This window comes from Dreissena polymorpha, chromosome 9 (genome assembly GCF_020536995.1).
Source record: "Dreissena polymorpha isolate Duluth1 chromosome 9, UMN_Dpol_1.0, whole genome shotgun sequence".
NCBI classification, from domain to species: Eukaryota; Metazoa; Mollusca; class Bivalvia; order Myida; family Dreissenidae; genus Dreissena; species Dreissena polymorpha.
This window is the reverse complement of record NC_068363.1, coordinates 98,427-124,138: the sequence shown is the minus strand read 5'-3', so window position 1 is coordinate 124,138 and position 25,712 is coordinate 98,427. Positions and strand designations below refer to the sequence as shown.

The 25,712-nt window shown below is 34.5% G+C and overlaps 2 protein-coding genes across 6 annotated transcripts in view; one reads left to right on the top strand and one right to left on the bottom strand.

The window, feature by feature from the left end:
• Positions 1-4,850: 4,850 nt before the first annotated feature.
• LOC127844625 (eukaryotic translation initiation factor 2-alpha kinase 3-like) lies at positions 4,851-13,415 on the top strand. The gene is made up of 3 exons (XM_052375031.1): positions 4,851-5,262; positions 12,277-12,438; positions 13,308-13,415. The coding sequence occupies exons 1-3, from the start codon at positions 5,203-5,205 to the stop codon at positions 13,413-13,415; spliced, it is 330 nt and encodes a 109-aa protein (XP_052230991.1). The 5' UTR covers positions 4,851-5,202.
• A 1,939-nt stretch (positions 13,416-15,354) lies between these two features.
• LOC127844567 (uncharacterized) overlaps positions 15,355-25,712 on the bottom strand; it is an 80,593-nt gene continuing 70,235 nt past the window's right edge. For 4 of the 5 annotated variants that reach the window (XM_052374921.1, XM_052374924.1, XM_052374922.1 and 1 more), the window contains one exon: positions 15,355-21,210. In XM_052374921.1, coding sequence (XP_052230881.1) covers positions 21,067-21,210 — 144 coding nt within the window. In that variant the 3' untranslated portion in view covers positions 15,355-21,066. The remainder of the gene's footprint in view (positions 21,211-25,712) is intronic. The other variant, XM_052374925.1, reaches the window with a different exon arrangement.

The following is a 25,712-nucleotide window of genomic DNA, read 5'->3' as shown; positions in this document are numbered from 1 at the left end:
ATTAGGGGGCATTGTGTTTCTGACAAACACATCTCTTGTTTCCATATGATTTTATATGTCATTGTGTTACACACACATCGAAACTTTAGCTTACATTTTCATTTAAACCACTTATTTTTTGCGAAGATTTATTAATGAAATAATATTAACATGATAAGTCTCCTTTTATATATCCGATATAACACTTTGTAAATCGCCTTTTTAATGTAAAATACACTTTTTATCACTTGTCGAAATTTCGTGTCACCATTTGTTTTTGTTCAAGCATGCGAATAATCCTATAAATTTGCCGCAGTAGGCAGCCGCCTAGTTCATCAAGGGGTTAAACCTGCCCTAACTATACAATTGTGAACACTACTGCTTTAGCACCAATAATTATTGACCTCAATTCTTAATTTTCGGACATACTTTTTTCATAATTAAGGACTCTAAATTTTCGGACAGTTTATTTCACAATGCTTTTTTACCAGAATTCTGCCCTGTTGTGACACTTCATTCATCCGTTTTTGCAACCAGATAAAGGTCATAAAACCCGGCAGACGAATGCCTTGAGACCATAAAATTTTCTTTATATGGTAAATAGCTATGTATTATACTTGAAATTTACAGTGGTTTCACCCAACAGCTTAAAGTGAAACGTACATCCAAGTAATTTATACTATACAGCGTGGTTTTTTACAATCATGTGCATTTATTTTTTGAAAAATGGACGCAATACACATAGCATACCCTTTCCGATCTTCAATGCAATATTTTAAGAGTGTCTCTAAATTGTGTAATACATGTTTTATTTGTATCTAAATGTTTGGACATTTGTAAGTTTTGAATATTTTTGTATCTTTATTTTCAGATACAAAAACATACCATAAAAAATAACTATTTTTTAGAGTCCGAAACTTTAAAGTAAATACGGTAGGTCTTATACTCTTTGAGACTTTTCTAACGAAACACGTATTAAAAACAATAGCTTCCTTATTTTAGAACGGATTTTTTCAAAATTTGGACTTATTCAACGCATATCTTATACTTCATATAAATTAACATGAAATTTGTCAGCATGAAAACATCAAACATAACAAAACAGTGATAAAAAATCATTGACAAGGTACAATTCTCAAAATCGTTCATCGTAAAATAATAATGTGAAAAGTAAATACGCATTAACTAACACGTCTTAATGACCGACCGACTTGCAACATTGCGCTAATGAATATCCATACAAGCCATATTGTTTTTCTTATTAATGTTATGTTTTCCCGGTGTAAAAACGCACTTAGAATGATAACATTTAAATTAAATCGGAATTTCTTACTACATTTGGTGACTTTTCGAACGCAGTATTTTCAAACTTAAATATCTCAGTTATGAGTTAATATTTTCATTTTAAATTGTACATGTAATCATTTTACTACATTATGTGCAAGCAGTTCACAAAAGTATTCATCCGTGACGACTGGATGCTTAAGCAAGTGGGGAAGGTATCCTGCAACATGCCGATTGCGCTCCTGAAATTTTATACGAGAAATATTGATTATTAAATTAATTTGATGTTTTCCTGGTGTATCAATCCACCTTAAATGAAGAAATTGAAATAAAATTAGAATCATAACCTTTTTCGCCATTTTCACATGCAAAAATGATGAACATCATCTACCCCATGCGTGAAAGCGCAAGATTGTCACAGATGAATGATTTTATCGTTACATTGCACAGAATAAAGTCAAATCATCACATGTGCAATTTTAAATCAAAATCTTAAGTGATTACTTTGATATTCAAGTTCGAAAAGTGTTGTGTTAGAAAAGTCTCCAATTGTTCATACAGCCTATGAGTACCAATTTCATGTACTGTTTGAATGATAGTTACAATTGTATGAATTCTGCTTTCTTATAACTAGTTAAACATGGTTCTTGCAGGCTACTCACGAATTCACTACATTTGTCGTCTTATTTTCCTCGATTCAAAATATTCGTACTAATTCAGTTGTGAAATCCTTTTTGCAGATTTTTTGAAGACTTTATCGTGATCAAAGTATTGGGCAAAGGTGCTTTTGGAATGGTTTTGGAGGCAGAAAATAAATTTGATTTGCGACGATATGCGGTAAAACGGATCAAAATAAAAGAGTAAGTTGAAGAAAAAATATGCCAACTTACGGGTGGTTTGTGTAAATTAAATGAGCATTTTTAATGTTTTCTCCAAAAACACATTAAAAATACATTTGTTCAGTACAAAGTTCATGATGATGTTACAATCATGCACGTTTGGTTGTTGAATATTATCAGAACAATATAAACATTAACATTAAAACATTTGCCTACCGGATTTGCGTTATATATCAGCTCAGAACATGACATGGAGATTTATCAATACATAGTTTCAAATATCAATTTAAGCAAATATTCAAATAAAGTCTTTTTCTCTTTAAAAGAGTCATTATTTTGGTGTTCGATTTACAAGAAACATGTACTTTTATGTGCTTGTTACTGGCTGAAGTGGGATAAACTCAACAACAAATGTGCTTATTTTTATTTTAAGAAAATTTAGGTAAATAAATAAACGATCCATTAAAGGAATTGTAAAACATATGGACATTATAAATTATTGCTTCTAATTCTATATGATTTGCTGATGTTTACAACCTTTTTGAAATGTATTGACTGATAATTATTAACAGAAAGGAAGACTGGCATTTTTACTGAATAGTCTGAGCTATACAACTTGCCCATTTGTCGGCATCTGTGTCTGGGTTATGATCTGGTAAAGGTTAACGGACAATATATCCATTATCCATTAACACAGTTTCTGCTGCAAGTATTCAACTGAAACTTAAACTATGTGTGTTTGGGGTCATTATAAGAGGTCACTGAAAAAAAAAAATCCATAACTCTGACCTAGAATTTAAAAGAATTGTATCCCTGTTGTCAGGCAAAAGTTTGCGCGCAACATATCTTTTTTCTGCATCTACCAAAGAAATAATTCTTTATAAAAATGTTGATGGTCTTTTTAAAAATTCACCTGCCGAGAAATCTTACCAGCCATAAGTAAAATTATGTCGCCTTTTGTACTCTCAAAGGTTAATTTAAAGCTTTCATGCCAGATGAAACTCGGGCTAAGGTAAGCATGCAATACGTACATATGTATAGCTGTACCCACTACAGATATTGAACAGACACTTCACACATGTGTTTGGGACAACTATGGGAGGTAACTGAGAGGGTACATTTATACATATGTACTTATTGCATGCTAACCTAAGGCTCTTGAACACATGTATATGTAACTAGAAAATCCGGTTATCTTTTGCAAACTGTATATCTCTACGTCTACTAGAGATATTACATTCTTTCACAGAAAGCACACATGATCAAATTCCTTTAACTCAGTAAACAATTCAAGGTACAAGGTCAAAGAATAGCACTTAAATTACTTAAAAGGTAGAAGATAAAAGCTTACTTTCGAAAAAGATGATTCAGTGATCCAATTGTCATAAATTGCTGCATGTCTTTGCAGAAAGGATGCGGAGATGAGCGTTATGCAAGAGGTGCGAGCCCTGGCAGAGCTGGACCATTGTGGTATTGTGCGCTATTACCAGGCATGAATGGAGAAACCACCCTTGGGATGGCAAGCAGAACAAGACTCTCATGTGCATGTGTTTTTTTCAGTCCAATCATAATGTTACAAAATACATTTAGTTGGACTACTAATTTGAGATTTGTGAGTAAAATTCCCAACCTAACTTGTATGGGGATTGGTCGTGAAATTAATTCTATGACCATACTCCCCATACCTCTGATTCAAGAAGGGAAATTGTTAGTTACTGGCATAAGTATAGTTAATAAACAAGCTTATCCTGGAAAAGTTTGTGTAAGCTAATTGACCGATGTGATATCACTGAAATACTGTTGAGGCAAAAGATGAAAATAAACAAAGAAACACAAACAATACAATTTAATTCAGAATGTTAAGAATCGTCATAAAAATAGATTGTGGCTTACAGGGTCTTTTTACATTGCAAATTGTGTTGCCTTATGTTTACAGTTTTTTTAAAGTAATCATTGTCTTTTTACTGACTTAAATCCTATTTGTGAGCGGCGCTCTGATAAAACCAGGCTTAAAGCATGTACATAAAGTATCCTCTCAGATTAGCCTGTTCAGTCGGCACATGCTTATCAGGGACAACATTTTCCTTTGTTATTGAATTTTTCGTTAAAAGTAAGTCTCGTTGAAACCAAAATCCAGTCTACACAGGAAGTGCTGTTCTGGATTAGCCTGTGTGGATTACCTGTTTACGCACATGCATTAAGCCCGGTTTTTACAGAGCGCTGCTCATTTGTCAATTACAGGGACGGTCTTAGCAGCCTAACTTGCGCTGATGATTATCAAACGGAAACAACATCTTCCAAACGACAATCTGATGATAAAATAAGCAAAAAACAACCGTCTGCACACACTGGAACACTGAACCACCAAAGAATTCCCAGTTTGCGGCAAAACTTTGGGTCAAAAAATTTCACTGGTGGTTTTGTTGACGATGATCGCACAAATGATAAAGCGACTGAATCTAGTTTATCTAACCCTAGTGGCTGGTTAAATGATGAAATGTCCTCTGTGGACTTAGCCAGAAAATATTCAAAAGGTTATGATGAAAATGCCGATAGGGAGACTCCTCCTCCTGACTATTCGGATGATGAGGAAAATGAAGAGGATAAAAATCACGATAAAGAGAAGGATAAAGACGATGATAAAGATAACGACGGTGGTATTGTTTTTGAAAATAGTGACACCGATAGAAAAATTAAAATATATGATGTAAAGAAAAACACAGCAAATTTTAATGATACTACAAAAGATGGAGTATATAGCAATATGACAGTTTCTGACAAAATTCGTCAACAATTAGCCATTAATAAACCCAGTTCACCTGTGCCCCATACTTTCCTGTACATTCAGACGGAGTTATGTAAAGCTGAAACTTTGAAAGACTGGTTGGCCAAAACAAAAAATCGTCTTCCTTATGAAATATTGAAAATTCTGAAAGAGATTACTTCTGCACTAGCATACATTCATAAAATGAAATACATTCATAGAGACCTTAAACCAGCAAATATATTCTTTGCTGCACTTGACAACTCTGTCAAGCTAGGTGACTTCGGTTTGGCAAAGATAATGGCAGATGATCATGTGTGAAGTTTGGATGCAGGAATGGTGGCTAAAAGTCTTACTGCAGGAATTGGCACATTTTTTTATATGAGTCCAGAACAGGTATGTAAGCCCATAACGAGTATGTTAGTCAAGAACAGGTATGTTAACCAAGAATAGGTATGTTAGCCCAGAACGGGTATGTTAGTCCAGAACAGGTATGTTAGCTCAGAACTGGTATGTTAGTCCAAAACAGGTATGTTAGCCCAGCACTGGTATGTTAGTCAAGACCAGGTATGTTAGTCCAGAACAGGTATGCTAACCAAGAATAGGTATGTTAGTAAAGAACAGGTATGTTAGTCCAGAACAGGTATGTTAGTACAGAACAGGTATGTTAGCCAAGAACAGGTATGTAAGTCCAGAACAGGTATGTTTGCCCAGAACAGGTACATTTATGTTAGCCTTGAACAGATATGTTCGCTCAGAACAGGTTTGTTAGTCCAGAACAATTATGTTAGCCATAAACAGGCATGTAAGCCAATGACAGGTACGTTAGTCGAAACGGATATGTTAGCCCAGAACATATATGTTAGTCCAGAAAGGGTATGTAAGCTCAGAACAGGTATGTTAGTACTGGACAGGTATTTAAGCCCAGAACAGGTATGTTAGTCAAGACCAGGTATGTTAGTCAAGACCAGGTATGTTAGTCCAGAACAGGTATGTTAGCCAAGAATAGGTATGTAAGTTAAGGAAAGGTATGTAAGTCCAGAACTGGTATGTAAGCTCACAACAGGTATGTTAGCACAGAACAGGTATGTTAGTCAAGAACAAGTATGTTAGCCCAGAACAGGTATGTTAGCCTAGAACGGCAATGTAAGCCCAGAATGGGTATGTTAGCCCAGAACAGGTATGTTAGTCTAGTACGGGTATGTTAGTCCAGTACGGGTATGTTAGCCCACAACAGGTAAATTAGTCCAGAACAGGTATGTAAGCCCAGAATAGGTTTATTAGTCCAGAACAGGTATGTTAGCCAAGAACAGGTATGTTAGCACATAACATGTATGTTAGCCAAGAACAGGTTTGTTAGTCCAGAACAGATATGTTAGCCAAGAATAGGTATGTTAGTCAAGAACAGGATTGTTAGTCCAGAATAGGAATGTTAGCTCATAACAGGTATGTAAGCCCAGAACAGGTATGTTAGTCAACAATATGTATATTAACCCACAACAGGTATGTTAGCCCAGAAAGGGTATGTTAGCCCAGAACAGGTATGTTATCCAAAAACGGGTATGTACGCCCAGAACGGGTATGTTAGCCCATAAAAGGTATGTTAGCCTAGAACGGGTATGTTAGCCAAAAACGGGTATGTTAGCTCAGAAAAGGTATGTTAGCCCAAAACAGGTATGTAAGCCGAAAACAGGTATGTTAGTCCAGTGTGAGTATGTTATCCCAGAAAGGGTATTTTAGCCCAGGACAGGTTAGTTAGTCCAGAACAGGTTTGTAAGCCCAGAACAGGTATATGAGTCCAGAACAGGTATGTTAGCCAAGAACAGGTATGGTGGCCCAGAACATGTATGTTAGCCCAGAACAGGTATGTTTGTCCAGAACGGGTTTGTAAGTCCAGAACAGGTATGTTAGCCATGAACAGGTATGTTAGCCCAGAACAGGTATGTTACATCAGAAAAGGTATGTTAGCCAAGAACATGTATGTTAGCCCAAAACAGGTTTGTGAGTCCGGAACAGGTATGTAAGCCCAGAACAAGTATATAAGTCCGGAACAGATATGTTAGTTCAGAACGGTTATGAAAGTCCAGAACGGGTATATTATCCCACTTCGGGTATGTTAGTCCCGAACAAGTATGTTAGCCCAGAACGATATGTTAATCAAGAACAGGTATGTTAGTCCAGAACAGGTATGTTAGCTCAAAACAGGTATGTTATTTCAGAAAGGTTTGTTAGCCCAGAACAGGTATATAAGCTCAGAACAGGTTTGTGAGTCCAGAACAGGTATGTTAGCCCAGAACAGGTATGTTAGCTCAGAACAGGTTTGTCAGTCCAGAACAGGTATTTTAGCCCAGAACAGGTATGTTAGCTCAGAACAGGTTTGTGAGTCCAGAATAGGCATGTTAGCCCAGAACAGGTTTATTAGTCCAGAAAAGGTATATTAGTGCAGAAAAGGTATGTTATATAAGAACAGGTATGATAGCCCAGAACAGGTTTGTTAGCCCAGAGGTGTGTAAGTCGAGAACAGGTTTATTAGCCCATGACAAAAATGTTAGCCCAGAACGGGTATGTAAGTCCAGAACAGGTATGTTAGCCCAGAACAGATACATGTTTGTGAGCACAGAACAGGTATGTTAGTCCAGAACAGGTATGTTAGTCTAGAACAAGTTTTTTACCCACGAACAGGTATATTAGTCCAGATTAGGTATGTTAGTCCAGAACAGTTATGTTAGTCAAGAACAGGTATGTCAGTCCAGAACAGGTATGTGAGTCCAGAACGGTTATGTTAGCCCAGAACAGGTATGTTAGTCCAGAACAGGTATATTAGTCCAGAACAGGTATGTTAGTCCAGAACAGGTATGTTAGTCCAGAACAGGTATGTAAGCCAAGAACAGGTATGTAAGCCCAGAACAGGTATGTTAGCCTAGAACAGGTATGTAAGACCAGAACAGGTTTGTTAGCCCAGAACTGGTTTGTTAGCCCAGGACAGGTATGTTAGCCCAGGACAGGTATGGTAGTCCAAACGGGTATGTTAGCCCAGAACGGGTTTGTAAGACCAGAACAGGTATATACGTCCATAACAGGTATGTTAGCCAAGAACATGTATGATGGCCCAGAACATGTATGTTCGCCAAGAACAGGTATGTTTGTTGAGAATTTGTATGTTAGTCTAGAACAGGTATATTAGCCCAGAACAGGTATATTAGCCCAGAACTGTATGTTAGTCCAGAACGCATATGCAAGTCCAGAACGGGAATGTTAGTCCACTTCAGGTATGTTAGTCAAGAACAGGTAGGTTAGCCCTGAACAAGTATGTTAACCCAGATTAGGTATGTTAGGCCAGAACATGTATGTTAGTTAACAGGTATGTAAGCTCAAAACAGGTTTGTGAGTGCAAAACAGGTATGTTAGCCCAGAACAGGTATGTTAGCTCAGAACTGATATGTTAGTCCAGAACAGGTTTGTTAGCCCATAACAGGTATGTTAGTACAGAACAGGTATGTTAGCCCAGAACTGGTATGTTAGTCAAGACCAGGTATGTAAGCCCAGAACGGGTTTGTTAGTCCAGAACATGTATGTTAGTCCAGAACAGGTATGTAAGCCAATAACAGGTAGGTTAGCCCAGAACAGGTATGTTAGTCAAGAACAGGTATGTTAGCCCAGAACCGGTATGTTAGCCAATACATGTACAGGTATGTTATTCACGAACAGGTATGTTAAATCAGAACAGGTATATTAGTCCGGACAGGTATGTTAGTCCAGAAGGGTATGTTAGTCCAGAACAGCTTTGTTAGTCCGGAACATGTATTTTAGCCCAGAACTAAGTTATTCAATAATAGGTATGTTAGCACAGAACAGGTATGTTAGCCATGAACAGGTATGTTAGTCAAAAACATGTATGTTAGTCCAGAACAAGCATTTAAGCCCAAAACAGGTTTGTGAGTCCACAACATGTATGTTGGCCCAGAGCAGGTATGTTAGTCAAGAACAGGTATGTTAGCACAGAACGGGTATGTTAGTCAAGAACAGGTATGTAAGTCAAGAACGGGTATGTTAGTCCGGAACGGGTATGTTAGTCCAGAACGGGTATGTTAGTCCAGTAAAAAATAAAAAATAAATCTATTTAAATTTAAATAAAATTTAAATTGTTATTTCAACATAGTTATGCTGTTCAGTTCATTTAAATCAATAATTGGCATTTACAAGTAAATTGACATCTTTGTTTTGAAAACTGTTTCACTTAACTGTTTTTAGTTTGTTGTGAAAGTTCTTACTAGTTATAATCATATTTGACCCCACTGTGTTATACAATAATGGGTTTTTGCCATATCCGGCTAGGATAGCTTCAGCGCAGTCTGCACAATGGCGCAGCTGGTCCAGAGTTATGTGAGAAAAACGTTTATATTTAATTATTTCGTGTACATGAATGTTTTTTTTCGTTATCCTTTTTGTCTGTTTGCATGGTAACATTATTTTGTTAATAATCAATATGTAGCTGCGCTTAATCAACACAGATTCTGGAGTTTATGATTTCATCGTCCAATGCAATGAAATGTCAAATTGAAAGATGGTGTTGTATGTAAGTTCTCTTTAACCTATTAACAAAAAATGATCATTGCAATTTTGCTGGGTCATTCACAGGATAGGCTACAAACAACATTTTATGTAAGATTTTATTTACAGTGTGTATCCATAGTATATAAATAATAAAATCATTGGCATATCAATTCATATATCAAAACACTTGTAATCCAAGCATTCAATAAGTCAAGCACACTTGAGTCTTTCAAATCAGTAATCATACCCAACCCCTACTAAAGCACCTAAGCAATTAAAAAAACACGGTTAAAAAGCTTTGATACAACATTATTTATCCTTGCTTTTGTGATCCTCAGAGCTATGCTGAGCAAGCGCACTATTGCAGTTAAATTCAAACTTAATATTGTGAAATATTGTAAAGCTGACAGATAAAATGCTGCAATTGTTTAACAGCAAGGAAAAAAATATACTATATTTTAGTCGTTACTGTTGCAGTGCCTAATTCTGCCAATGTGATTTTTTTATAATCAATCCAGTTGAGTTGATTAACAACACTGACAATTTTTCGTAATGATCCTGCAATTTATTATATATGTTATCATTTTTTCCTATACAAATGCTTAAACCTAAACCTATACTCAGTCATATGTCTACTCGCTCATACGTCGAGGGTACATGTATAAAAATTATTCGAAAATTTGACATTTGTGTATGTGCATTTAACAGGTGATTCGTGTGTGGCTATGATATTAATTAGTAAAAACATCATTTTGGAAGAAAAATTATATAAATTCAATCAAAATGTTGTTATTTACTTATTTATATCGTAGCCAAACGCTAACAAGCAAACGCAAACGCGGTGAATTTGATAAGTCGAGTCAAACAAGACTATTAGAAAAAATGTGCGACCTTGTCAAATTACATGTCCGATCCTGAGACGCAACTATTTTGTTTAACATTTTAATTATATTAAACAAACCGTGTATTATAGTAGTTAAAAACAGTAATACCTTGAAATTTGATAACTTGCAATAATCCAACAAAGCGCTGTGCCCATATTTACGATAGATGTGTTTACGAACTTTTGTAAACACACGCGTACGTTATTGTTAAAAACTGCACAGAAAGTTGGTAAATCGGAACTTATCGGCCTTTCACTGAAAATGCAATATAAATTTATCCTTCGTTTCCATGCTAAGGCCGAGTTATTTCGACCAATCTGGACTCAGATTGCGTAAAACACGTGTTAAATAAACCGTTAAACTCCACCTGTGTTCTCCGCCAAAAAAATCGAAAGGCGGAGCTGTGCACATGCTGTTTCGTAATTGGACGCTTGCAATTGAGTAACAAACGCACGATTGTTTTTGCAATTTGATTAATAGACAAAGGAAGCCAATTTTGTCCGCAAGAAGGGTGTTACTCTATGGCTTCAGAAGCGGCTTTCCTGTGATGTTGTCAAACTGTCAATGCACTCAGAGTGCAAATTGTATTGTCAACGAGAATTGGTTTACTATTTCTGTTAAAAAAACGTTACTAATATCAAATTTTGTATTAAATTATCAAAATAAAAACAAGAGTGAAGTTGCAAACTTCTATTATATTAATGAGGTAGATTGTTTTGTTGTTGTATTATTAAGTCATATTTGAGTAACTTCTCGTGGTTCGCAATTAACAATCTTACTCTTAAAGGGGCCTTTTCACAGATTTTGGCATTTTTTAACTTATTCATTAAATGCTTTATATTTATAAATGTAAACACTGGATCGTAAAAGCTTCAGTAAAAAATCAAGAATAAAATTTAAAAAAGGAAAAGAACATTGCCCGGAGCAGGTTTCGAACCAGTGACCCCTGGTGTCCTGCCAGAGTCCTGAAGTAAAAACGCTTTAGCCTACTGAGCTATTCCGCCGAGGACCCATATTTGTCGTATTTTATACCTTATATAAGCAATCTTCGTAGTTTCACAAAATTTAACGACAAAAACAGAACTCTCCAAATTATTCAATCGTTTCGCGTTGCAACGCTTTATAATTTTTAGGTTTTCAAATCGTCAAAAGAGGCATATAATGGCTATATTAGACCATGGTAAATGTTCAGTATTACTGTTTCCTCACAAATATCATAACTAAAACGAAAATTTGCGAATCTGAAACAACTTTTTTCAATTTTGTCAATTTACCAAAGCGTGAAAAGATCCCTTTAAATGAACCCCGTATTTACAAATTGTATTGCTTTTGTTTTGAACTAACTATAAGTTACTTTGTATTACATAAACCATCAAACAAATTATCGAAGGCTGAACGGAAAACTGTCTATCCCCTTCTTTATTTAATATGAGTTACAACAGTCTCCCGTTAAGCCCTCGTTATGTCTTATCTTTCTGAAGAACGGTTGACAGATTTTGGAACTTGGCAAGTTTTTACACAATTTAGGCCTTTAAAATCACTTATTCTTTTTTTCTATGCCAAGTTGTCAAAATGTAACTTAAACACGCCAGCAAACATACATTAAAATTCTACTTGATTTTGTGCAAGGTTTTGTGGTCTCCTCCGCGGACAGGGCAGCTCCTGGTTTTCGCAGCTCCTGACCAGACTTGGTGGATGCTCAGACTGGGTTTAAGCAGAGATGTAGATATCTACGTCTCTGGTTTAAGCCATGCTAGCTGCATATGACCCATTTTCTAATGAAGCTGGTCAATTTGAAATTCAAAGTGTGAAAGGCTTACTGTCTTTCAAGTGGTAACCAGAAACCGCCAAATCATATGATGCGATGCGATGAATAGATCATTTCATGCCTTAAAAATGTCCACGTGGATTTCTTTATCTTGATAGTATTAAATACTACACAAGAGACTTTAAAAGACCATTGGTGTTTCAGAGAGGCAAAAATTATACCAACAAAGTGGACATATTTGCTCTTGGGGTGATTGTTTTTGAGATGTTCCACAGTTTTGACTCGGGATCAGAGAGAGTAAAAATGCTTGAGGCAGCAAGGAGGCTCGACTTTCCTGAACAGTTTCAGGTCAACCATGCACAATGGGTAAGTCTGTGTTTCTTTTGGCAAAAATGAATCAAACTGTGTGATCGGCAATATGGACTTTTCTAATTAATAAAAAACACCCTTGACGTTTCTAGCAACAAGTGTTTCTTATGATTAAATATATGTAAACTTTATGAGATTTAAATAATTTCATAGATTTTTTTAACCAAAAGGGGTCTTTACTCAATACTTACGAAATTACATATTGTATAAATCCAAACTAAAATTGTTGCTAGAAACTAAATTTTTCATCTATATTTTTCCTCAAACCAAAACAAGTAGAGTATGTTTCGTAATTAATGTTTGTTTTACAATCAGTAGGCCTTTTGCTCGTTGTTTTTTCCCAATGAAAGAAATTAATGCAAAGCTATCACAATTGTGTGTAGAATTATATTTTGGGAATTTGCGTAATTGCCGAGTTTAACCCCTTTAATATGGCCTTTGTGGCCATGTCCACTTATTATGTAAGACAGTTTTTCCGCAAATGTAATGAAAATTTAAATACTCTTGACTAAGTTTAATAACCAGCCAAATCTCTCCAATACTTGATGGATAATGTGTCTTGTATGGCTTTTTACTGTTTGTTTTTTTACGGTTCTCATTTATGTCCACGATTAAGATTAGTTTTTGTTTATAAGAAATTATTATTTATTATTTAAGTTTTGTTTGGGTCAAAAGCAGAAGGTTTTCTTGACTCTTGAAGGTTCATTTCCAGGGTAGAACCAGTACCTGGTACTTGTTGTCAAATGGAATTGATAAAAGCAATACCCTAAAAGGCATGTAAATCACCTTATCTGAAGGTAATCAACGTAGCCTATCACTTCTGCAACATTACCATTTGTTGTGTTACCTCCTTTATATACTTTAAGTGCCAAACAGTACACCAGATGCTCTCTGCAAAACCTGATGAACGTCCCAGTGCCCAACAACTCCTTGAAAGTGATCTTCTGAGATCTTTTGAAAGTGTAAGGTTATGATTTAGATTTATCCAAAGAATGTCTGTAGTTGTGTTAGATTATATTCTTCTCATTGTGAACATTTTAAACACCTAAATGCTGTATGATGAATGGATATACTGATCAGTGCTTTACTATAAAATAACTTAATTTTTAAGGCTCAATTATTGTTGTTTTCTGAACCGACTATTCAAAAATAGCCCTATGTTCATAAATATTTGGGGTCACACATTTTTTGTATGCAGCATTCTATTCTTGGACTTTATTAAATTTTATCATTAATATTAACTTTTCTTTGTTTTAATGTAATGCTTATATTCACATAGCAAATTTTACATTTAGACTAGTTTTAACTAAAGTGACAATATGTTATTATTAAGATAAGCTTGATATGTGTTATTTGTCTTTTAGTTTAATATTTTACGTTCGAAGTCAGCAAATAAACATGAATTCATGGGACTCACTTTGTTTATAGTAATGTTTGCCCACTTCATTTTTTTGTCTTGTAACTTTGCGGAGCTAACTTCTTCCCTATTTCTCAAAAGATTTACAATAAATTATGTACTAAAATGAAGACCTGCCATACACTTTTTTCATTCCAAATGATAAACACATTCCTGAGTTTGGAAGGCACCTAATGTGTGCCTTTGATCCCATGATCCTGGTAAAAACGGTTGTTAAAACAATGGTTGTTTTTTATCGTAGCTTTTCATTTATATGTATATATAACGTAGTTTAAGGCAATTTATTTGAAATCAGATCGTACATTAAATGATTACTGCATGTATCAAAGGCACATAGTTCATTAAGATATACGTTCAAATGATGATGATAGAAGTGTTAGTGATGATGATGAAAATGAATTGTTTATCAACTGAAATTTTCCAAATGAGAATGTATGAGATATTACTTAAGTGTGCTTTGTTACACCCAGTATATATGACCCGCTTCATACGAATGTCTTATGCCATGTGCGGCCAGCGTAACTCCAGAACAGTGTACTCAAGTGCACAGTATTGTCTTGAAGTAAGGTCATCTATAAAGTCACACCAGGTTTTGTAACTTCATTAGCTGACAGGGTAGCTCCTGATTAGACTGTGCAAGCTGGTCCGGTGTAATACTGTTGCATATGGCATAAGACCCATTTTTGCATGACTCCGGACTTCAGCAACACACACCGACAATCACCAACAAGCGAATGCATCATAGTGTTTGAGTAAACTGTAAAAAATATATTGTTTTGCTTTGTTTACTTGTACAATATAGTAGAATGTCTGTTCAAACTAGATGCCAAAACAAATGAAGATAAATGTTGTTTGTAGTTTAATGTCAGTGATGAAATTTTGGCAAAGATACATTGCAAAATTGTACAGGGAGGTATATGTCATAACATTCAGCCTTTCTTTACGAAGTAAATTTTGAAGAAACCTTGGATGTTTTAACTTCTATTACCATTCTGTAAACACTTGTAAAATTGAAATGTGTGTGCAAACTATGTGCAAGTTCTCAATCTCAAATGTTGTATTAACTTTTATTTTCATTCGTTGAAAGTTTTACATTCATTCTGATACCAGCTTAAGAAATGTTAATATATGGTCTATTGCAAGAGAGCATTATATTAAATTTACATGAATTACTTCACAATATGTTGTTTATTTATCCTCACCCATTTAGTCAGTCCTGTGACAACTCACCTGGGCCTGTATTCCTTTAACGCTTAGATACGTATTTTCTTTTGAAGTCACTTAAAAAGTTCTATTTAATTGAAGATCTTTCTTACTAGATTCAAGTTTTTAAGGCTTCATCTCCAAACCTTAGTTACTGATGAGCAGCATACAGCATTAAACCTGAACAGACTGCAAGTTTCTCGCAGGCTGTTCTGGTTTTATGTTGTTTGCAAAAGCCATTTTCACTTTGCTTCTTATGGGGGAAAAGGTTAAAGCATTAAAAAACCCACAAAAAAATTATATCTAATGTTTATTACCGCTTGTTTAGAATTGAACATGACAGTTAAGTAGAACAATAAGAGTACATACAAGTGTGACATCATGAATCTGAAGCACGAGACTAAATCAAACAAATAAATTAATTTTTTCAAGGACAATTATATAAATTAATATACCAGTTCAATATGTAGAAAAATGTGCAATTTTGATTAATTACTTGTAATAAAGTAAAAGGAAATGCGACAAAAAACTATTATGTGAATTTGCAATAAACAGCTTTATTCAACACATTGCATTGTATAAAATTTAACTTGTTGGATTTATTAATTCTTACAACTTATGTCGCAAATAGACATCTGCATATATTATTGCATCATTAGACATATTTTAACACAGTTTTATATGTGTATGCATAAAAAAATTCCCTAAAACTGAAACCTTACCCATGCATGCATGAACACAAATAAAAAATACTAGGCCAATTATAAAAAAGTCACTTAAAGAGAATTCATGGAAAAGAGTTGAATATACTAACACTATTGAAAACATATAACAATCAAACACATCATGATACAGTCTTATGTGTGATAATCACCAAAATGATATCCATTCCAAGTTTGATATCTTATTCAAAATTCACAAATTAATACAGTGGTAACAATTGCATGTAAATAATTAATTTTAACAAAATAACAATAAGGCACAATTATGTTTGTGAGTAGAACAATATTTATCAATTTTTTTACATAAAGGTAGCTATTTTTGTACATTTCTTCTAAAGAATAAATCCAATGAAACATTTTTTTAAGCAAGCAAAAATAATTTTCATTTATTATAAGACTTGAGATAATCCCTAAAACACAAAAAACCCTTGTAGTCACTGGCTTTTTTGTGCTGAGGTTTTTGTACAGCAAAATGTTGAATATAATTATTGCTGATATAAATCATAGTTTATGGACTTGTAAGAAGAAGACATTGGCTTTTGAATAGTCCCTGTTAATAGTTCATCGACTTGTAAGAAGAAGACATTGACTTTTGAATAGTCTCTAACAGATTATTTTAATTTCTTCAAGCAGTTGTGTAAAAAAAACTAATTGATTTAACACTGAAACAACATTATTTTCATGTTTTGGTTTGTCACCTGATTGAGACATGTTTTTATACGCTGTGCTCTGTGAAAGCTGGGCTTAATGCATGTGCGTAGTGTGGTCAAAGATTAGCCTGTGTAGTCCGAACACCCTTATAAGGGAATACATTTCACCTTGACTGGAATTTTTTTTGGTAGGACAACCGAAAAATTCAATAACAGCAGAAAGTGTCGTCCCTGATAAGCCTGTCTTAACGCACAAGCATTAAGTCTTGTTTTCCCAGAGACAGGCTCGTATGTATGTTCAAAGATTTTGGCACCACAATTTAAAAATAAGCATAAGGTATTTACTTTAATGTTATTGAACTACATCAAAGTACCCTATGACAATTTAACAGAACTAATACTTCTCTTACTATCACAGAAATGAAGTAACAACACGATCACATGCAATTCATTCAGTATATACTCTTGTTTCTGTCTTGTCTCTGGTTTGTCTTGCCGATCTTTCAAATCTATGGTTACTGTGCATGTTTTTTATTTTTTATTTTTTTTTTTTTTTTTTACGTAGTACTTATTGTTTAAGTTTTAGATTTTATTGTTTCATTAATTGTCTTATAGCAATACACACAGGGTAGTTATATAGTGTCTTGTTCATCTTTCTAATGTAGGGTTACTGTGCATGTTTTTACTTACCTAGTAGAGGTAATAAAGTAGTTTTATAGTATAATTGAGTAGTTTTGATCGATTTCTTTTGAAACTGTGTTGCACAATGTATGCGTATCTGCGATACGTCAAATGTTCTTATGTAAAGCCCCTTTGAACGTGCACTCTTGCATGAAAAGGGCGCTATATAAATCCGGTATAATAATAATAATATACAGCAAACAGCTTAAAGCAAAATAACACAGTTGAATGCAAAACTGATGTATGTGCTTGACTCTTACAAACAAGATACACTAGTATGGCATTTGAGCCATTCTATAGAAGAGCTCATGATATCTACATGAACCTTATTCACAAACATTTTAACCCATATTTTTCATCCAATAAAATAGAAATTCTTTAACATGTGGTTTATTCATTTTTCACCATATAAGTGTAACGAAACAAATCACTTGACTGAAGTTATAACTCACACAAATACAAATTGTTGTAATTTCTATATAATGGATAACATGATAACTGTGTATTTTATTTGTTTATCAGATTTCAAGCTTTTCATGTCTGCTATAATTGTCTAAGTCAAATATCAATTTGCATGATCATACAAAATATTAAACAAACTATGAAAGAATTGTGTTGTGAACAAGATACACATGAAGTACATGATAAAGATATTATAGCATGATAACTTTCACCTAATGTACCTGCTGGGTAATAGTTTTATCATATTGTTATATACATGTTAAACTTAAACAGTACATTTTCGTACACAAGTTGAAAATGACAGATATCTGTCATTATTTTCATATAAAAACCTGCTGTCAAAGCTCCAGAAAATACAAAAATCTGTTTAAAATGACATAAATCAAAAACAAAAATACATCATTGATAAACGTTTCTACCCAGGTTAGATATGTATCATTGCTGAATTGAAACTAGTTTTTAATTGTGTCACATTTTCAATCGATAAATAAATGTCTTAAAACTTTAAACAAATGTCTAAAAATGTTTTTGTTTTTTAACATTAAATTTTTAATTAGTCTATAATTCTGTGTCAAAGGTAGACCACACCAAGGCATGTGCTGGTAAATTTTCATCAGAGTGGCCTTTAAATACACATAAAAAAGAAAGCAAGTAAATGATGAATCCCTATAATCATCAAGATATCTGAACATCAACCTAATCCAATTGATCTAAAAACAAAAACAAAGTATTTATTATAAGTGTTACAAACAATATTAAACATGTATTAACCAAAATATATAAAAAAAACACGCAAATATCAGCTAACAGTATAAGATGCATTTATCAAATTATGTTTAGTTTTAATGGCACTGTGCATGTACTTTGCAATGGATTTAGATTTTGATTGGCAATGAACAAATGTATGTTTTGCATGCAAGCAAAAGAACTAAACATTGTCGAGACAATGCTTTATTTATCTGTATCATGGTTGCATCTTAACAACAGTAATTTAAACAGTAATGAATAATGACTAAACAGATTATTAAAAGAATCCCAGACTTATTTTAATCACCCAAAATAAACTTTTGAGACTATATAGGAAAGATGAGCTGCGCCATGCTAAAATGGAACCAGCAAGCCCATTTGTGCTGTCTGGTCAGGGGCTACACTGTCCGCTATAAAGTCACACAAGGTTTTGTGGTCATGTTAACCCTTTCAGTGCTGGAACCAAATTTTGAAGGCTTTTGCAAACAGTTTGGATCCAGATGAGATGCCACAGAACATGGCGTCTCATCAGGATCCAAACTGTTTGCTATTTTGATAGTATTCTTTGAAAAAAAATCGAAGAAAATGCTAATTTAAGAAATTCAGCAGACGACATTTTAGCAGATGACAAATTTCCCAGCATGCAAAGGGTTAACATACCAGGTAGCACCTGAGCAGACTGGGCAAATGTGCAGACTGCATGGTCTGGAGCTACCCTTGCCACATTAGTCTTGCAGACTGCATGGTCTGGAGCTACCCATGCCACATTAGCAGAAGTCGCATTTTTGCATGATGCTGCACTTATAAATGTGGAGAAATCCTGTTCACTTTACCTAGTTACATTTCCTTGACAAAGTTTTCCAGTAAATGTTATGAGAAATCTCAGACTTGAATTTTCTCAACTGGGAGCAATAACATATAATCATGATGGATTTAATTTCTGACAGAAAGGGCTTCATATGCTCTCTGCATCCTTTAAGTTAACAAGCATAAAGTCTGTTGATTAATAAACAAAAACATAAATAATACATAATTGTTTCAAGAAATTATAATCTATAAATAGTTTATTAATCATCATGTTTTTTTTAATATTCATATGACCATACACACATTATTGTAATTGACACATCAGTTCAAAACATGATATTTTTTCTTTGATAAAACATAACTGTTAGTATAGATTGTGAAAATAGACACTATAAGTAAAACCCAGAAAAGTAATGGTACCAATTGTAATGTTTGGTTAATAGCTTTAAGAGTGATTACGGTACATGCATGTATATTTATATGTTACAGCATGTCAAAAAGTACAATCAAATATGTCAACAAACATGAGAATACAAAGTTGGTGTTGAATAAAGAGTGTTTATCTAGGAGAGGCTTACAATACCTAAACCATGAGCATTGTTGAGTGTTTCAGGCTTACATGCCAACTAAAGCAGTCTTTTTATTAAAAATCATTAAAGAAATCATCTGTAATTGACATTAACCTGGTATTTTAACTGTACCCATCAATTGTTTGCATTTTGTGTTTTGGAAATGGCTAACTAACAAAGACAATAAATATCGAAAGGCATCATGAAAATACACCCTGTGTTCCCTGTTTTGAGAGAGGACATGCAGTGAGTTCAAGAATGACAGTTTAAACTGAAACTGTATTGTTATACATGTATCAACACGGCCATTTAACATGGGGATAAAATATAAGAGGTATTATTTGCTGCTTTATAACTTTAACAGTGAAAATGTAATTAAGACCATTTTCATAATTATTGCTAAACCTTCAGTTATATGCATTACCCATTTAGCAGCAAGTGTTACAGCAATTAATTTGTCACTTGCAAGATTACACTATCAGTCATCTTGATGCATATGCTGAAATGATGGCTGTCAAGGTAAATAACATAAATGTAACCTATATATTACAAGAAAATGTTTCAAAGTTTTTAATTGGACCTGTTGTCTAGATAGTTCTTATTGCAATAACAAGCTATTTATAAAATACAATAAAGTACAAAATGATCCTTATACTTATCTAGCCAACTGAAAACAGATAATGAACCGCTCTATGGGAAAACTAGGCTTAATTCATGTGTGTAAAGTATGTTCCCAGATTAGCCTGTGCAGTCTGAACCGGCTTATCAGGGATGACACTTTCAGCCTAGATTGGATTGTGGTTTAAAAGATACTTCTTTATATGAAAAATTCCACAAAAGCAAAATGACTGTTGTCCCTGATTAGCCTGATAGTACTACCTGGGCTTATCAGGGACGATACTTTTCGCACATGCACAAACCACGTTTTTCCCAGAGAGAATGTCAAAAATATTTACTTATTACTATTTTTTAGCACAGATATTTTCAAACAATGACCCAATATTCATAATACCCTAGTTGAAGAAACACATTCTTTACAAGTAAAATAAGTAATTGTACAGGTACATGTATACAGTTTTGCCCCCAATAAGAAGTTGTTGGGGCAAGTACAGAATTTTTTAAAAGTACACATGCGTACATCCAGTTTTCAATGTCCTGAACTCTTAGTTGTTAATAATGTAAGAATATTGAAATCAGTATAAATGCTGAAAACACTTTCACCTGTGCATTCTTATTTTGTCGTAAAACACAACAAAAATGCAATACTGGAAAAGAACTATCATCTAAACAATATACTCCCAACACATCCATCAATAAATTAGTACAACAACACATTCTATTGCTGGACACTATAATAAAGTTCAAGGTCACTGGTGTCGCGATTCTTCGCTTGCAGATTGGAATGTGTCATGGCCATCTTCATGACTCGTCTGACGAACGATTTTCTTCACGATTTCCTGATGCTCGACCAGGATCTGTTCAAGCTCCCGTTTGCGCTGCTTAGCGTCTTCCTGGAAAGATAACAGGCAAAATCTTTGGTTATTAAGGGGCAAAACCCAGCTTGGCAGACCCTGGATGTCTGCGTAATTCTGAGTATGCTTCACAGTTCATCTTAATGCTGGACTTGTTTGAGCCCTGTCATGTGAAATTGGTTTTATGCCATATGCGACCAGTGTAGTTCCTTCAGTCCAGCCGGCACATCTGCGCACTCTGGTCAGGAGTTACTCTGTCCGCCTATGAGACCACAAAACCTTGAATGACTTCATATCAAACAAAGTAGCTCGCGACCAGACTGCTTTATTTCATATGGCAGAAGGTCCATTTTTGAATGATGTGGCTGGTTAATGCATTTTGATGTCATGTAGCATTGGCTGTTGGAAATTTCAATACAAAAATGCACTCAATAAAACTTATAATACATCATTACTAATCACAGCTGACTTTGCATTTTGAAATTGATATCATTCAAAAGCAAAATACAATAATTACTTTCATAAATTTCTATTTAATGTGTGTTTTAACTTCTGTTGAGTGTTCACACATGTGCTATCATATGCTATTTAAGTGGGCATATATGGGTTGGTAACCCCACAAATCTCAATATCTCCCTTTTTAATAATGCACTTTTACTGTCAGTTAAAATCTTCAACATTAACCGTAAGTCCTTTTATAAGTTCTTTAAGTTATATTTCATTTTGTAAATTCAATAATCAAAACAAAATGCAAGATTTTAACCCAATATTGTGGTATTTTGAATTTTGCTAGTTATTTAAACAATGAACGTACAGTATAAATATTTAGCAATATTGTATGAATAACAAGCAAATTCGTTGAATTGATATCCCCCACCAATATGCTTCTGGACACAAAAGTGTTATATTTGACACTCAAAAAAACATTTTTTCAAGATACAAAGGGCCGTAACTTCTTTATTATCTAATGGTGTACAATGCCATTTGGCCTGCATTATCCTCTTATCCATATATATATACTCATACCAAGTTTCAATGAAATCCGCCAAAGCACTTCCAAGATATGGCTCCCGACACAAAAAAGCATTTTTTCCAAGATACCTAAGGGCCAAAGCTCTGTTATTAACAGATCGTGTACAATGCCATTAGGCGTGAATCATCCTCTTATCCACATATATACTCATACCAAGTTTCATTGAAAACCGTCAAAGCACTTTCAAGATATGGCTCCGGGCACAAAAGTGCCGGATGGACGGACAGAAGGACGGATGGAAAAACGGACGGACAACGCCAAAACAATATCCCTCCGCCTATGGCGGGGGATAATTAAATTAAATCTCATATGCCTATGACAGTGAGGCTTCACATATGCTTTCATGTTGAACAAATTATGATAACTTTTGTTTATGAAATAACCCATAAGTCACTTTATCAAGGCTATATCATTATAATGCAGTTCACATTTAAGAACTGGGTTTCCAACAATACATGTACAAGTTTCATACCTGATATGTACCATTCAAAATTTAACTGTCATGAATTTAGAAGGGCAATAACTCTAAAACTAGTGCAGCAAGGTATTGGTCTTGTGCACTGCATATGTGTGTATACAATGACTTCTACCTACCTATTTAGTTTCATGTTGAATTCTGTAACATTTTCCAATAAATGCCCATGACAAAATTAATTTTACAAGATTTGTTTGTGAAACACTATGTCCCCTCATATATTTGACCTTTGACCTTGAAGGATGACCTTAACCTTTCATCACTCAAAATGTGCAGCTCCATGAGATACAATGATGAATGCCAAATATGAAGTTGCTATCTTCAATATTGCAAAAGTTATGGCAAATGTTAAAGATTGACAATTATGACCCATATTTGACCATTAACCTTGCAGGATGACCTTGAGCTTTCACTACTCAAATGTGCAGCTCCATGAGATACACATGCATGCCAAATATCAAGTTGCTATCTTCAATATTGCAAAAGTTATGGCAAATATTAAAGTTTGACGCAAACCAACAGATAGGGCAAAAACAATATGTCGCCCAGTATATACTGGGGGACATACAAATATTAACAAAGGGAAATAAGTCTATAAATAGGATAGCAGGAGGTATGGTTCTTTTTGTCTACAAAACCCCTCAAAGAGATCTACAAACATATGAAGTGTCTCTTAATTTTAGAGGTATGATCTGGACAAATTTATGTTTAACAAGCGATGTGTTTGTGAAACACTATGTCCCCATACATATATCATTTGACCTTAAAGGATGACCTTGACATTTCACCACTCAAAATGTGCAGCTCCGTGAGATACACATGCATGCCAAATATCAAGTTGATAGCTTTAATATTGCAAAAGTGTACATTAAATGAGCGATTTTGACCCATATATTTGACCTTTGACCTTGAAGGATGACCTTGACCTTTCACCACTCAAAATGTGCAGCTCCATAAGAAACAAATGCATGCCAAATATGAAGTTGCTATCTTCAATATTGCAAAAGTTATGGCAAATGTTAAGTTGGGACAAACAAACAAACAAACCAACAGACAGGGCAAAAACAATATGTCCCCCACTATAGTGGTGGGGTACATAAAAATTAACAAAGGCCAATTAGTCATAAAATGGTGGAGCAGGAAGTATGGTTCTTGTGCAATGGGATACATCAACCTATGCAGTTTCATGTTTATACCTGTAATTGCTACAGAAAAGAAATCCAACGAAAGAATGATGACGGACAGACAGACAACTTGTAACCATTATACCCCCACCCCTTGCAACTACTTGTTGTGAGGGGTATGAAAAGAATATGGTGGGGCTGACAATTAACATGGACAATACCCTATAAATAATTCCAGTCTGCTAATGTTTAGTGGAACAGTTATGATTTACAACAGCAGGTTTTAACATCATTTTGGGAAGAGAGACATGCAGAGTTTATACAACAACAAACAACATCAAAGCACATGCATGATATTTGGAAACATGCATGAGTACACTATCTAGGGCACTGTTAATCTTCCCCAACTGTTGTGGCTACCTCTGCATGAAGATGTTATATATCAGCAGATATTTTCTTTATATTTCTGTTAAAACAAGAACTAATGAGAAAATATAACACATATAACATGTTCATTTTCTGCGATTGCTTTTTTCTTGAAGAAACAAACATCTCTTTAGGAACAATTTCAAATCCGTATGATCTGACTCTGGGAAAATGGGGCTTAATGAATATGCATTACATATCGTCACTGATAAGCCTCTGCTTTTCGCACAGGCTTATCTGAGACCACACGTTTTACTCCTATGAAAATTTTCATGTTAATAGATTCTATTTTTAATGAAAATCCAGTCTAGATGGCAAGTGTTGTTCCTGATTAGCCTATGTGGACTGCACAGGCTAATTGGGGTCAACACTTTAACCCTTTCCCACTCAAAATCAAAGTGAAAAAGGCTATGTGCAAACAGCAAAATAACCAGAACAGCCTGCAAGTAACTTGCAGCCTGTTCAGGTTTTATGCTGTTTACTACTCATCAGTAACTAAGGGTCGGAAATGAAGCCTTTAATACTTGCAGTTAGAAAGGTCTTTAATAAATATAACTTTCTTATTGATTATAAATGTGTCAAAATATTTATCTAAGTGTGAAAGGTTTAAGCATTATGCATTAAGCCCCATTTTCCCAGAGTGAGGCTCAAACTCATCACACCTGTCTGAGAATTTTGAAAACAACATTCTCTGAATGATCAAGTACACTGGGTAGTCTCATTTATGATTCGTGCAAAAGCAATGTTACATTGGCATTCCTGGCTACTGCATACACATTGTGTGTTTCTTTTTGTACAGTTTTTTGTTGGCCCTAATTTACCAGAAAACATGCATTTAACTGCAATATGAACGAAGCTCATACATACATCTGTCATACAGTTATAGTCCCTTTACATATATCAGCAGTTTTTGGGTGGTTGACTTAAGACGGATTGTAACCAAGGTTTCTTCTGACAATTTGCCCTTATAATGACTATTAGTTTATTTGCCGGCATATCTGATGGGAATTAATGACATATGTTTGAGAATGCATAAAGAGCCACCTATTAATGACTATTAGTTTACGTGCCGGCATATCTGATGGGAATTAATGACATATGTTTGAGAATGCATAAAGAACCACCTTGCATACAAACAAGGAGAGGCACAGAATGTTCATCTTTGCTTTAATGTATTTATTCTGTGGCCGCCCTTTACAAGTACTAATACTATGCAAATGTTGTGATACTCTCATAGACTTTGAGGTGCTCAAATAATGTGCAGTCTATATAAAGAAAAAGTCGACCAAAACTGCAGAAGCACTTGTGTTGTGATTGTTTGAATTATTTTGTGAAAATGTCCTGATTTTGAACTATGATAGTATTATTCAAGAGGAAAGGACTCAGTACAGAATTTCAACTCCAGGGCAAGTTGCTCTATTGTGTAAATGATGAATGATAATATCAATGATATCTGCCATTTTTCAAATAAATAGGTAAAAAG